This window comes from Rana temporaria, chromosome 4 (assembly GCF_905171775.1).
Source record: "Rana temporaria chromosome 4, aRanTem1.1, whole genome shotgun sequence".
Classification (NCBI taxonomy): domain Eukaryota; kingdom Metazoa; phylum Chordata; class Amphibia; order Anura; family Ranidae; genus Rana; species Rana temporaria.
In genome coordinates, this window is record NC_053492.1 from 154,245,530 (window position 1) to 154,260,948 (window position 15,419).

Here is a 15,419-nt window from a genome sequence, read left to right on the forward strand (position 1 = left end):
GAATGTTTTTGATTACTTCAGTGCTTCGTCTGAAAACTTTGAGAATGAATTACCCCACACCTCCTTCAGAGGTTAGTGATTTTTTGTTTTGTTTTGAGGATGATATACTATAAAATATACAAACTGTACTCTGTGCCAAGGAACTGTAACAAAAAAAATAAAAAATGTGACAGTGCAAAACCATAAAATATGATGGAAATATGCTGTTACAGTTTGTCAAAATGTAATACCTTAAACACATAAATATTAATCAATTGACATACATAGAAACCGCGCTGCAATGTGTAGGTTATGAAATCCTGCAAATATTAAATGCCAATTATGTCTATTTAATGATAAAGTCCACTATTATACCCACTGTGAACAGCACTAGTTTATTTTAAGGACCAAGTGTATGGACCTGCTATTCCTAGCTGGGTCACTACGTGCCTTTGGGGTATTCACCTCCAATAAGTACCTCCGTCCACACTGGGGATAGCGTTTTCCTCTGGTCAGACACATGGGGGTCTAAGATCTCTTGGTAATCACCTGCTACCAGCTAGGCCCCTGGCTGTGGCCCCTGGAAGAAAGCAAAGCAGAAAGCAGGACATGATGTGCACATAGTGACCCAGCTAGGAATAGCAGGTCAATACCATCTGGTGAGTGTCTGCCCATGTGGGGATTTGGAACCCTTTTGAAGTGGAGCATTTTGACTTACCGTTATAATGAGTGCAACCAATTGGTCCTTAAAATAAACTAACACTGGCCCAGATTCAGGTACATTTGCGCGATATTTGCGGGGGAGCAGGGCAACGATTTTGCCCTGCGCCCCCGCAAATATTTTGCGCTGCCCTCGATTCACGGAGCAGTAGCTCTGTAAATTGCGAGGGCGTGCCGGCAAAATTGCCCGGCGTAAGCGCGCGCAATGTAAATGATCCCGCCGGGGGTGGGAATCATTTAAATTAGGCGCGCTCCCGCGCCGAGCGTACAGCGCATGCTCCGTCGGGAAACTTTCCCGACGTGCATTGCGGCAAATGACGTCGCAAGGACGTCATTTGCTTCAAAGTGAACGTGAATGGCGTCCAGCGCCATTCACGAATCACTTACACAAACGACGTGAAATTCAAATTTCACGTCGCGGGAGCGGCGGCTATACTTTAGCATTGGCTGCCCCTACTATTAGAAGGGGCAGCCTTGCGCTAAAGTTGCCGTACCGAAACTCCGTACCTGGCTTGCGCAAGTTTGTGAATCAGTGGTAGTATGCAATTTGCATGCTACACGCTGATCACAATGGGAGCGCCCCCTAGCGGCCCACGCAAGACTGCAGCCTAAAATCTGCGTGGCATAAGAGCCTTATGCCACGCAGATTTTAGGCTGCAGTCGGTGTAACGAGGTTCCTGAATCAGGAGCACTCGTTACACCGGCGCAAGTAAGCAATTGCGCCGTGTTACCTATGGTTACACGGGCGCAATTCCTTCTTGAATCTGGGCCAGTGTTCACAGTGGGAATACTAGTGGACTTTATCATTGAATGGACATAATTGTCATTTAATATTTGCAACATTTCATAACCTACACATTGCAGCATGGCTTCTATGTATGTTAACTAAAGGATGATATGCTGCTTCTTAAGAATATTTATATGCCAGAATGTATCCTTAACTTATATCTTGTGTCCACTCTCAAATTTCATTCCAGTCTTTCATTGTGTTCCTAAATATTGCTTACCTTTGACTTTACACAGCTTCCACAGTACAGGTCTTCTTTAAGTGTTCTCTTTTCTTGATAATGTTACATCTTGGAAAATATCCCATAGACATATCTCTTATAAGGACAGTGCAAATAAATGTTGACTTCAGCATGACTGCTTGTTTCAGCAGCTAAAAAACAGTCCTTTGTGATCACAATTTCACAACCCGAAGTTGGCTCGAGGCAAACTTATCACATGATTCTCCCAAACAAGCTTCCAGATGTTGTTTATGTCAGTAGAATCTATAGAGGGATGTACTTTAATGGCTTGTCTTGTCAGGGTTTTGTTGCAAGCAGAAAGTGACAAGTGCTTTGCCAACCCTGGGAATCAGTCATATTTCCTTAGCATCAGTCATTCATCCTCTCATAAACATTTATTGCTTGTGTCAATCTCCAGGTCGCCACTCATTGCTCCCCAAAGACCATATGCACAATTGGTTTAAAGATATGTCTATATTAGATGGATGAGCAACAACATTTTCAAATTTTGTTTTACAATTTCAATTTGATGGTAAATATATTATTTATATAATGGAGCAATCAAAGATTTCCAATGTCTTTGAGCTGTTAATTTACATTCTTTTTATAGTAGGATTCCGTTTTGCTCAAATTTCTTTGCAAATATATCAACGACTCTATTTATTTCCAAGACCTTGATATATGAATTCTTCCTTTTACACATGTGAACAAGCGTAAATGTGAAAGTATTAGTACCGTTAATTGTAAAAAGCAGAATAGTATTCACCAGGAGCTAGTTCCATACAAAAAATGTAATTGCTTCAAAAAAAGGCCTGGATCTGTTTCTAAATGCACAAAATATAAATGACTATTAATATATTTTATAAAAAAAATAAAATTGTAGAATGTTTATCGAGAGAGCATCAGATGGGCTTGGGGAATCAGAAAGGAATTTTGTAGCAAATTGGATGATTCTTCATACACTATATTGGGATGCCGGCCTTTACACGGACATGAACTTTAATGGCATCCCAGTCCTAATTCATAGGGTTCAATATTGAGTTGGCGCACCCTTTGCAGCTATAACAGCTTCAACTTTTCTGGGAAGGCTGTCCACAAGGTTTAGGAGCAGTGGCTGCTGGTGGGTTCTTCTTTGGGGGGGGCGGCAAACAAACAACACCCCCCACAGCGCGACATCATTGAAACAGAACCCCACCCCTCCTCTGCAGGCAGGTCTGTGGTATCCTCTCCTCCTGGAGTGCAGGCAGCAGCCGCGGCGGCTCCGGTGTCTGCCCCTCCAGCTTCCTCTGCCACATGTGTCTCCTCTTCCACCAAGGCACTAGGCATCCAATAGGATAGTCTGATGCTTTGGCCAACCTGCCTTTTGATTGACGGGGGGAGCTTTAGTGTGATAATAGTAAAAATTCATTAACTTATCGCCACACAACAGGGTGGGTGCCGACTCTTTTTTTGAAACCTGTTAGAGCCCCTGGCTCTAATCAGTTGCTTAAAAAAAACACCCCACGGCATTGGAATCCATGGCTTAACACCATTGATAAGTTAATAAGAAGCCCGGATGCATGGATAGCGGAGGCAGCACCTGTGCACCTTTGAACAGACAGCTACTGTTTAGGAGTGTGTCTATGGGAATGTTTGACCATTCTTCCAAAAACGCATTTGTGACGTGAGGCACTGATGTGGACGAAAAGGCCTGGCTCCACTCTAATTCATCCCAAGTTTTATTGGGTTGAGATCAGGACTCTGTGTAGGCCAGTCAAGTTTCTCCAACCCAAACACGCTCATCGATGTCTTTATGGACCTTGTTTATGCACTGGTGTGCAGTCTTGTTGGAACAGCAAGGAGCCATCCCCAAACCGTTCCCACAAAGTTGGGAGCATGAAATTGCCCAAAATGTCTTGGTATGCTGATGCATTAAGAGTTCCCTTCATTGGAACTAAGGGGCCAAGACCAAACCCCTGAACAACAACCCCACACCACAATCCCCCCTCCACCAAATGATTTGGACCAATGCACAAAGCAATGTGCGTGTAAAGGCAGGCGTCAAATATTCTTTTGGTAATATAATGTAATTGTTCTTTGCGTTTCTCTGGTGATCATCTGTGGATTTGGGGTTCCCAAAAATGTGAATTAATAAAAAAAAATTGGACTTGATGGACTTGTGCCAACGTTATGCATTTTTCTTTTTAGAGAATATTAACAAAGAAGTTTGCTAGTCAAACCAATACATAGATATTCTCTCTGGTCATAAGATTTTAGGCACACCTAGTTTTTCTGTAGTTGAACCCTTGAAACCCCACACAAACAAAGACGAAACATCAGTCTTCATTTTAGTGTTAAACTTTCATACAGGGTATTGTAGGACAGATGTGCATAAACTGTATACAAGGGCCTCAAATGAGCTCCCGCAGTAGGTTTGATGGCCTTGATTATTAGATATAGGTTTCTTTTTACTATTTTTTATTATAATTTAAGAGTAATATATCTGATAACTTCCTCATAAGAAAGGCTGAGCTTTTCTGATCTAAATAATAATGAGATGTACTGATGTCAGGTACTGGGAGACATGAGGGAATACTGGTGTAAAAGTTGTGAAATAATGGGGTGTAAGCTAATGGCATATAATAGGACATCACAAACACAATTTAGCATAGTTGCCCTCTAATTTTTCAATTAATAAATGCATTTTTTCTACATCCTCAGGTGGCAGAGCAACTAATGACAATTGCATATGAAAATGGAGTAAACCTCTTTGATACAGCAGAGGTTTATGCAGCTGGAAAGTGAGTATGTTTCCTTCTATTCATATATAATGTATATTCATAAAAGTTAGACATACAATGTATCTGTTGTGTATTCTGTTTAGAATTACACAAACCAGGAGACTGATGAAAAAACTGACCCACAGCTTAGAGATACGACTGAGACCATGTCAATTCACAGATTTACCTAACATCATCACCAGTATTAGGTACAAACAGTACAAACAAATAGCAACTACACCAACCTATAACTGGCCTTTGCAGCAAGGTGCACATGGAAGGGTGATGCATGTAAAAAAACAAGTAAGAAAAATGTTCAGCTCACTTACCAACCAGCCTGCAACAAACCGAATTGTCCTGTCTAAGGCCCCGTACATACGATTAGACCATTGTCCGACCAAAATCACATCGGAATCACATTGGACCTCCATCGGAGTAAAAGAGAACATGTTCTTTATCTAAACTTCGATGGAATTCATCGGAATTTCCGATGGGGCATACACACGGTCGGAATTTTCGATGGAAAAATTCCGCCTGGCACCAACAACCATGCCACGTTTAAAGTCACTTAAATCCCGTTTCTTCCCCATTTTGATGCTCAGTTTGAATTTCAGCAAGTCACCACGTCTACATGCAATAATGTATTATGTTGCTGCCATGTGATTGGCTGATTAGCAATTTGTGTTATCAAGCAATTGAACAAGTGTACCTAATAAAGTGACCAATGTGTGTATATCCAGTATGTATAAAAATTTACCTTCATTCTTCATTTTAAAAAGCTCCGGAACTTGTGCAGCTGAAAGTAAATATTCCATTATCCAGCTGAGCCCATCTTTTGTACTATATTGTTTCCAGTTTAAAGCTATTCTATGCATTTGTTGGTCCCACTGGCTTGCAGTTTCCTCTGCTAGGAGAATTGCCATGAATATCTATGGGTCTGGCACGAATAGTGGGAACTGCAGACAGATGAGACTCAGAACTAACCTTGGCTAGTTAAATCCATCTCACCACACATTCCATTGAACACAATGTAAAAGCATGATCCTTTTAATAAAAAGTTATCAGTGATTTCATGACCCATATAAATTGTTCCTTTGTTTTAATGTAGTCCCCTATTCTGCTCACAAAAAATTCACATTTTGAAGGGGCCTTTTGTTGAGGATGTAGTCTGCGAAAAATGGCTGCAGTCATCAATGAAACTCTTACCATATGGCTGTGTCAGTTCACTGGTGTCTGGAACATCTGCTCTTTTTCAGGCATACATAAATAGAGGGGGCTAGATTCAGATAGAATTGCCTATCTTTAGGCGGGTGTAGCGTATCTCAGATTCACTACGCCGCCGTAACTTAGTGAGGCAGGTACCGTATTCACAACGAACTTGCGTCCTAAGTTACGGCGGCGTAGTGTAAATGGGCCGGCGTAAGCCAGCCTAATTCAAATTGTCCAGGCAGTGGGCATGTTGTATTATAATAGGCCTTGAGCCCACGTAATTGACGCTCTTAAAGAACGGCGCATGCGCCATCCGTGAACGTATCCCAGTGGGCATGCTCGAAATCACGTCGCAAATAGTCAATGCTTTCAAAGTGAAAGTAACTTATGCACAGCCCTATTCGCGTACGACTTACGCAAACGGCGTAAACAATGGAAAATTCGACGCTGTCCCGACGTCCATACTTAACATTGGCTACGCCTCATATAGCAGGGGTAACTTTACGCCGAAAAAAGCCTTACGTAAACAACGTAAATCAATGCGCCGGGCGGACGTACGTTTCTGAATCGGCGTATCTAGCTCATTTGCATATTCAATGCGTAAATCTACGGAAGCGCCCCTAGCGGCCATCGTAAATATGCACCCTAAGATACGACGGCATAGGAGGCGTAGGCCGCTTGTATCTAGGCCAAATCTATGCGTAACTGATTCTATGAATCAGGCGCATAGATACGACCGCGCTCATTTGGACATACGACGGCGTATCTGAAGATACACCGTCGTATGTCCTTTATGAATCTAGCCCAGAATGTTTAGCAGTATCTAATGGGTTACGCTTTACAAGCACTTTGGCAGCGCTGCCCATTCATTTCAATGGGGAGGGCGTTTTGGAGCGGTGTATACACCACTCCCAAACCGCCCAATAGATGCTGCTTGCAGGGCTTTTTTCCTGTCCCGCAAGCGCAACCGCCCAAGTGTGAAAGCACTCGGGCTTTCACACTGGGGAGGCATGAGAGGCGTTTTTCAGGCTCTTTAGAGGCGCTGTTTTTAGTGCTAAAATGCCTGAAAAGCACCTCAGTGTGAATGGGGTCTAAAGGAAAAATCCAATTAAGAGAATTTGAAGGATGCCACCTTCAAAAAATGTTGTTTGCCTGGCTTTTATGCTGATTTATTGGCTTTAAAACCCACATTAAAGAGGCTGTGACCCTAGAATAAAAATAGTTCCTGTTCCCTTAAAGCAGGTTAACAAGCACAGTGCTTGTGCTGTCTAATCTGTCCATCTCTATGCTGTAAAAAAAAACTGCCTGTTCCTGTATCCCCCTTAATATGCTGACCACGGTAATCATGGCTGCTGATCCCTGATTACCGTGGTCAGGTTAAGTGCCTCCATTATCTTCTGCTCTCTCCCCCTCCCTCCCTGTGTGTGAGCCCCCCCCTCCTCCCCTCCTGCCACTAGTAGTAGCTGCCAGTAAAGTTAAATAAAGATTACTGCCAGCCTGTCAGGTCACCTGTGGCCAGGTGACAAATGCACCCCGATGGAGACAGGGGTGCACCGCAAGGTAGTGAACCCAATAGCAGACTGCTGCGGATGGACAGGAAACGTGAACCCAAGATTCCCCAGGGCGCGAAGTCTAAGGTCCAGCAGGTGTTCACCAGAGCCTCTAGTGGTGAGGATGGCCTTCGCTGCAACTGAACCCAGGTCGCGGCCCCTGGGGTCCCCCAGGTCACGCTCCGTAGAGAGAGGGGAAGCAGCCACTGAGGGCACAAGGGATGGTGATGAGTAAGCCGAGGTCGGGGCAACAGGCAGACAAGGGTAACCAAGGGACAGGCCAAATGTCAGAGTAACAGGCAAACAGGAGTAGTCAAAATCGGTACACAGAAAGGTAAACGTAGCACACGGCAGACAGGAACACAAGCTAACAAACAAAGTTGAACAGCAAAGCAGACCTGCAGTGCAACAGTTAATATAGACTTCCTGGGATGGCATGGGGTGGAGCCATACAGGGAAGAAATGATAAAAGGCAGCCAGAAAGAGAGTCAGGCCTCTAATGGACACATGGAGGAGAAAGTAAGCTGCCAGACATTATTGCATATCCATGACACAGCCCCTCTGTTCTACTAAGCCATCCTACACTGTGTACATGTTTGTATAAAATTGTGCCTGTGGATACCTTATTTCCAATCTTTTCTGTCCAGTCATGTGACCTCCGGCCACTCTCCTCCCCTCAACTAATGGCTACAGTGGGAGGGACTAAGCGGAGAGCACAGTGGTCGCGTGACCTCTCACCTGACGTCAGCCAGAAACAATCTGAAATAAGATATTTACAGGCACAATTTTATCCAAACATGTACACAGTGTAGAGTGGCTTAGTAAAAAAGAGGGGCTGGCAGTAATCCTTATTTGACTTCACAACCACTTTAACTTTCAGTTTAAATCAGCTAAATACATTCCAGATGCATCAACACAGAAGGTGTTTTTTTTTTTTTTTTTTTAGCATGCAGCCACATCCTGCCAGTATGCTGCAAAGAAGGACCCTAGCTCTCTGTATGGAAAAAGAGGTCTCTGCAGAGGTCCAACATGACTCCCCACTAATGCCCCGTACACATGATCTGAAAATTCGCTAAATAGTCGCAAGTAGAAATTAAATAGGTTACTAAAGTCATACGACAGAAAAAAAATATCGGAAGTGACGTCAAGTGTTGTAGTGTATTTGTATTATATTTTTGGATGACAACTGTACTGACTATACGAAAATCGTACGATTTGGTATCGTACAAGGAAAGTTTTCGTGCTTGTCCGATCTAAAAATATCAGATGAATTGTCGTGATCAGCTCTCGAAAGCTCTGTACTAATGATCCAATTATCGTACGATTCTTCCTCGGACGACAGTTTTCGTACGATATTGTGTGTACGGGCCATTAGTCAAAGCTGGAACTCTCCAATCACCACTCTCTAAGCAGTATGAGGTTTGCAGATTGCAGAGCTAAAGATCTAAAACAGCAGGGTGCAAAACTGCTGCTTCCACACAGAGAGGGAAAGGTCCCTCTCTGCAACATGCTAGCATGGGACAGGCTTTTCTACCCAGGCTGTGGTTGCATGCTAAAGAAAATGACCTGTATGGCTTTGTACGCCTTTCTTTTTAATGCACCTGGAATGTATTCAGCAGATCGTTCAGTTGGGGTATAGTACTAGTACATACCTCCCAACTTTTTGAGAACGAGGGACACCTGTGTTAGCAAAAAGTAAATAGGCATAGGACACACCCCTGCCACGCCCCTTTAAAGGAAAATTATACAAAAAAAAATGATTCATTAAACCCACAAGTGCTTTTTTCTTTTAAACATCCTTTTATTTTGGCTTTTTAAATTTACAAATGCAGCAATTTAGAAATTGGATGAAATGTTTAGCACTGGGAAACACTTTTTGAAAGATACAAAGTGCATTTTATATACAACTATATAGATCAGATAAAAATGGGGGGCAAATGAGGAGGAAAGAGGGACAGAGGGACTCTGTTACAAATCAAGGAAAGTCCCCTCGTAATCATGGACAGTTGGTAATTATGCTAGTATGCAGATCAGACTGCAGTCAATTCTGTATGGTTTTTCAGGTCAGTGAAAGTATTGAAGCTCATGATAAATTTCTTTCCATCTGATGGCCCTGGCTTGATTACCAACCGATCTCTCATTTTACTACACGGTTGCTCCTAGAGCTGTGATTGTGATTCGAGAGCTTATGATTGTATTCCTCCTAACCCATCCTAGCTTTTGGGAACAAATCTCTGTCCTCGTGGCAAAGTTACTTTCCCCGCCACCCTTCCCAATTCCCCCTGTCTTTTCTTTCCAAGCTTTAGGGGTCTCTTTCCCATTTTCATCCTCTCCATTGCGGGACGCTTTTTCCTTACTGCATTTTCCAAGCCACCTGGCCCCTGTCTACAGTACATGATTGTTAGCTAATCTGTTGGGCCTATTTACCAACATCTATTGCATGTGATCTTAAGCCTTGTACACAGGGGCAGAAGGTTGGGAGACAAAAAATACCGGACGACATTCTGCCCGTGTGTATGCCCTGATCAGCACTCTCAGCCAATAGCAGAGAGCGCTGATTGGAGTGTTCTGCTGTCAGAACACAATAACTCAGTGGGGGAGATTGCTGAACTAACCTTGCATAGTTAATGCAGCGGCTCCTGACCGGAGCTGTCAGTTTTTTATCATGCAACCCGCGGCGTTGCACGAAAAAACACTGTAATGTGTACCAGGCTTTAGGCTGATCATACTGGTATTGTTGTAGGTTTCCCTGCACCTCATGGCCGGACTCACTTTATCTGTTGCTCAGATCCCAACTTTGTTTTATATTTCTTTAATTTGCATCTGTACAACGGTTTTTGTATGTTATTACCAACCCCTACATGGGTGTGTTCTATTTGTTTCTAAGCTGTCCCATGACTTAATTGGTATGATATGTGTTTGATTCTATTCATGCATTGTAATATTTTCAATAAAATCTTTGCTAAAAGAAAATATTAAATCTATAGACAGCCAGGCAACTAGCAGTTTTAGGAAAAAACTGGCAGCCCATATGTAAGTACTGCTTTCTTTTAACCACTTGCAGCCTGCTTCATTACGGATGTTTCGTTTGCAGTCATACTCTTTTGTAACACAGCTGCTTGTGTCTTCCAGGGCAGAAGTCATCTTGGGAAATATCATCAAGAAAAAATGCTGGAGGTGAGTTTACCTCAGTTTCCCCTTCCCTAGCCTCTATGGTAGGTTACTTTGAGCACAGATATTGCACAGAAAGGTCGCCTGTGGAGATTTACTTTCCATGTAAATTGCACAGAACTTTTTTCAAGCTCTGTGTTATCAGCTTCAAGATTTGCTTTTTAATGAACAAGTCTCCTTAGACACTGGGAAGCCGCAGGTTATATCCCATATGCTCCAGACTACACAAGAAAAATATTGCCAGGATTCTAATCCAGAGTTTAAATCAGACTCAGCAAACAGTTATTATTATTGTCACAGAAATTGTACAGTTAATATTGTAATTAACAGTCTATATTAATATAAAGAACAATGGCTTAGTGGTTAGCACTTCTGCAGGGCTGGACTTACTATTGGGCTTGACTGGGCTCAAGCCCATGGGCCCCACCCAATAGGGGGCCACGGAAGCAGGAAGAGCCATGCAGCACAGGAGGAGAAAGCAGGAAGAGCCATGCAGTGGTGGATGAAGAGCTAAGAAGTCCCTCCAGCGTTAGTACCCCCCCCGCACTCAACAACTTCGATCAAACCCCCCCCGCTCAATAACTTTGACCCCCCCCCGCTTCTCAGCTCCAGGGGGCCCCTTCAATCAACACTCAAGCCCATGGCCCCCTCACCACCCTAAGTCCTGCCCTGCACTTGTACTTCTTTCTTGCAGCACCGGGGTCCCTGCTTTAAATCTCAGTCAGGAAACTATTTGCATGGAGCTTGCATGTGTATTCTCTGCTTGCATAGATTTCCTCATATACTCCAAAAACCTTTTGGGAGGTTAAAGGGGTTGTAAAGCTTTGTGTTTTTTCACCTTAATGCATCCTATGCATTAAGGTGAAAAAACACCTTTCACTCTTGGGTCCCCCAGCCCCCCATTTTACTTACCTGAGCCAGGAAACTACGTGGGCGCGATCCTGCGATGCTTTCCCCCAGCTTGAGGCAGCTCTTCGTTGGAGATTGATAGCAGCGCAGCCATTGGCTCCCACTGCTGTCAATCAAATCAATGACGCAGCGCGCCGGGGGCAGAGCCGAGTGATACACTTTGTGGCCATGGCCGCCACTCTATCACATAAGAGCGTGCCCGCAAGCTAACCCCCTTGGGAGAGAGATTTCCAGAATGGGGGTTAGCTCTTGCAGGGAGGAGCTGAGACAGTGGCCGAGGGACCCCAGAACAGGTGGATCAGGGCAAATCTGTGCAAAACTAACTGCACAATGGAGGTAAGTATGGTATGTTTGTTATTTAAAAAAAAAAAGATAACCCTTACAACCCCTTTAATTGATTCCTTTTTAAAATTGGCCCTGGTATCGTAGGGCTGGGTTTACACTATTGCGAATTGGACGCGGATTTACCGCATCCAATTCGCTAGCCAGGAGATTGTGACTGGCTCTCTATGGAGCCGGTTCACACATCTCTGGTGCGGCTCAGGTGCGAATTGCACAGGAGTCCTGTGTGTCCTCTGGTCCATTTCAGGTCAGAATTCAGCAAAAAATTCGGACAGAAATTGGACCTGAATTGATGAACAGGGATGCACCGGGCCCCTGCTGTGAGCCGCTAAGTGCAGCAGTGTGAACCCAGCCTAAAGGATCACCTTTGGAACCTGTTACATGTTCTACCTGTTTATAGGGTGGAACATGTAACATGTTCAGGCATCTGCACCCTGTACACCCGATCTCCCCTCCCTGTAATAACAGGTGGGGGATCTTCTCCCTGTCACAACAGCGTGGCTGTGCAGGGCTCCGTCCACATGGCTGCTTCATTCATTCCCAGTTTCCTGTGAAGTGATAGACTATAAGTACCATCAGTCATTGCGGCTAGTGGCTTGTAGTTCTCCATGAACCACAAGGACGCTGATGGGCGCTCTCGTAGTCCATTCATGTTCCTGCATTCAGGTGCTGGCTCGTATGATGCCAGGGTAGATAGCTATCCTGAAAGTCTGCAGGAGCCTGAGATTTCAACTGCAATCTGCTGATCGTAGGTGCAATGCTCCGCAGGCTCCTTATTAAAAAAATTATGAATGCACGTTTTTTTTTTTACCTGCAAAAAATTTGCATTTATTTTTTTTATCAGAAGGTGACCTTAGCCTTTAAATTGCAAGCCTGTTGATAGTAGGGACTGAGAAGTGCTGTGTAAATTGTTGGCGCTATATAAAAACCTGTAATAATAATGTAGAGGATAAGCAGGTAAAATATAGCAATGATATTGATATAATCCAAACCTCCATCACCGTTCCAAACCTTTGCATCATAAAGTCTCCATGATCGTCTCGGCTTGCTATTTGAAAGCATAATTGAATAGAAGCCGTACACCAAATATCTCTCTTTTCTAAATGTCCTTTATCATCAATAGTATAGATGCTTTCATGATACTTACTTACCTGGCAGGGGAGACACCATGATCATGAAGGTGGTTCTCCCAGGGCGAGGCACGCCTATTGCACACTCTAGACCGTGCTGATCGTGGTTGTCTTCCCTGCTGCTTCTCGGCCTTTTGGCTGGGACTGGGTGTGGTGTCTGTCCTTATCAGTTGTCAGCGGAGCGCTGAAGCACCTCCTACATGGGGAGGGTGGATGCAATCCAATGACGTCATTGCACCTGGAAGGATGGTTTCAGCAGGGACTACGCTGTGCTGCCCGACAGAATACTGGGAGCCGGCCCATGGTTGTGTCTGAGCCATCTGGAAGCGTGCTCCTGGTGAGGATGGGTGCTGTGCTTGGTCTTGGTCTTTTTTGCCGAGTTCTAGTCTGGCCTTCTGACTGGCTGGTGTAAGTGCTATCTCTGTCAGCGATCTGGTTGGAGGAGCTGGTAATGCCCTGGGGTACGACGGGGTAGGACCGCACAAATCCGCCGGGTTGGCTGGCAGGGGTGGAGGGCTGCACTGGCCGGTCGGGGGGTCGGATATGGAACGAAAAGCCTATGGTGCATGTGCCCCTGGAGTGGCAGTCCAGGGGTATCTGAAGATCACTGTGTGTGAGGGACACATTGATTTAAGATACCACGGTCACTGCACCAGATACACGCTTTTTTTAGCACCTGCCTCCTGGGCCGGGCCTTTTGGCTAGGACCGGAGGAATTTTTTATTCCTGGCCGGAGGGCCTGGTCATTGTTTCACCACAATGGCCACTTCTTTCACTCTCCTCTCCACCATCCCTTCCCCCACTGTGTTTGTCACTTTTTTGTCTTTTATTGTTGTGCACGTTTTGTCACTGTGTGATTAGTAGGGTGCGGGTCCTCGGGCCAGCCCTGAACGTCTTGGGAGTGGGTGGACATGGCCTTCTGGCTTAGTTCGCCTGCTCTCATGGGGTCTCCCTTCGGGGGAGCCCCACCTAGTACTGGGAGGGTTCTGTTTCGGCAGTCCCTCCGAGGAAGTTGGGTCCGTGTCGGCTTCGGTTGCTCGGACCACAGTACCTCAGTCCCCGTCTGGAGCCTAACGCCCCGGGGATCAGGGTTTGAGTCCCTCTTCACAGGAGGACCACTTGACGTTGCACCCGTCTGCACGTTTTTGTGAACACTCTTTATGTGTGTGCACATTTTTTCTGCACCGGGTGGAGTTTTTTGGGTGTGTTCACAAAAATAGATGCTTTCATGATGACTTTGTGCAAGAATCACCTTTCTTGACGCGTTTCAGCAAAACTACTTGTGATCAAGCCATTTTGGTGAAATGTGTCAAGGAAAGGTGACGCAGGGACATCATGGAAGCAGCTATACTATTGGTGATTCAATGAAGGACATTTAGAAGAGATATTTGGTGTGCAGTTCCTATTCATCTATACTTACAGTGATATTTAGGCCCCTTTCACACTTGTGCGACTTTTCCTGTGACTTTGGAGTCACATCAAAAGTCATACCCCATGATTTCCAATGATCTGTGCGACTTCAAGTAGCACCAGCTGAGTCTGAATATATTTACAGTATGTTTTATCTACATTAAATTCACAAAAGGAATCTGTCAGGATGGAGATGTGGGAGCTGCCATTGCCATTTTGTTTTTAAAGGTGCTTACTTCAAGTCTGTAAAGACACCTAATATGGTCAGGCGATCTGGGCAGAAGTTCTCCTCTCCCCCTCACTCCCTGCAGTCTTCTGGGACACCTCACAGGTACTCAAATACTCAATGTGAAAGCCCGAGGGCTTTCACACTGAGGCGATGCGCTGGCGGGAGAGAAAAAAATCTCCTGCCAGCAGCATCTTTGGAGCGGTGAGAGGAGCGGCGTGTAAACCGATTCTTCACCGCTCCTTCCTATTTAAAACAATGGGAAACCGCGGCAATACCGCGGGCGGTTTAAACCCTTTATCGGCCGCTAGTGGGGGTTAATACCACACCGCTAGTGGCCGAATCCCGTGGCAAATCCGACGGTATAGCGCCGCTATACCGCCACCGTGTGAAAGAGGCCTTATTGTAAAGCAGGCAGTGGGGAGGTTTATGCAAAGCTGGATACATTGACTAAAGCCAGAACTTTTATTGTAATTTTGAATAGAGTGATGAAGGCCGGGTACTCACGAGCAAACATGTACGGTGAAACCGGTCCGTCGGACCGTTTTCACTGTACATGCCTGCCAGAGGGCTTCTGTACGATGGTTGTACTAACCATCGTACAGAAGTCCGCGCGTAAACACTACGCGGGGCGTGTCCGCGTTGTCGCCGCGACGATGACGCGGCGATGACGCGGCGACGTGGGCGGGCCTGCCATTTAAAGGCTTCCACGCATGCTTCGAAGTCATTCGACGCATGCGAGGGACAGCGGGCGCTCGGACATGTACGGTAGGTCTGTACTGACGACCGTACATGTCCGAGCGGGCAGGATTCCAGCGGACGGTTTTAAAACACATCCAGGAATATTTGCCCGCTGGGAAAAGGCCCGGCGGGCAAATGTTTGCTGGAATTCGGCCCGCTCGCGCCTACACACGACCGAACATGTATGCTGAAACTGGCCCGCGTGTGTACGGGGCCGAAGGGTAAGAATCATTTTTTTTTTTCTGTCACCCTCTCTATTTGTCTGG

The 15,419-nt window shown here is 45.2% G+C and overlaps 1 protein-coding gene and 1 non-coding gene across 2 annotated transcripts in view; both read left to right on the forward strand.

The window, feature by feature from the left end:
* KCNAB1 (potassium voltage-gated channel subfamily A member regulatory beta subunit 1) overlaps positions 1-15,419 on the forward strand; it is a 249,664-nt gene that overhangs the window by 158,416 nt on the left and 75,829 nt on the right. Inside the window, exons 4-5 of the mRNA XM_040349231.1 lie at positions 4,407-4,486; positions 10,357-10,401. Coding sequence (XP_040205165.1) covers positions 4,407-4,486; positions 10,357-10,401 — 125 coding nt within the window. The remainder of the gene's footprint in view (positions 1-4,406; positions 4,487-10,356; positions 10,402-15,419) is intronic.
* Positions 12,790-12,948, forward strand: LOC120938491. The gene has a single exon (XR_005749085.1). It is a non-coding gene; the product is annotated as a U1 spliceosomal RNA (small nuclear RNA).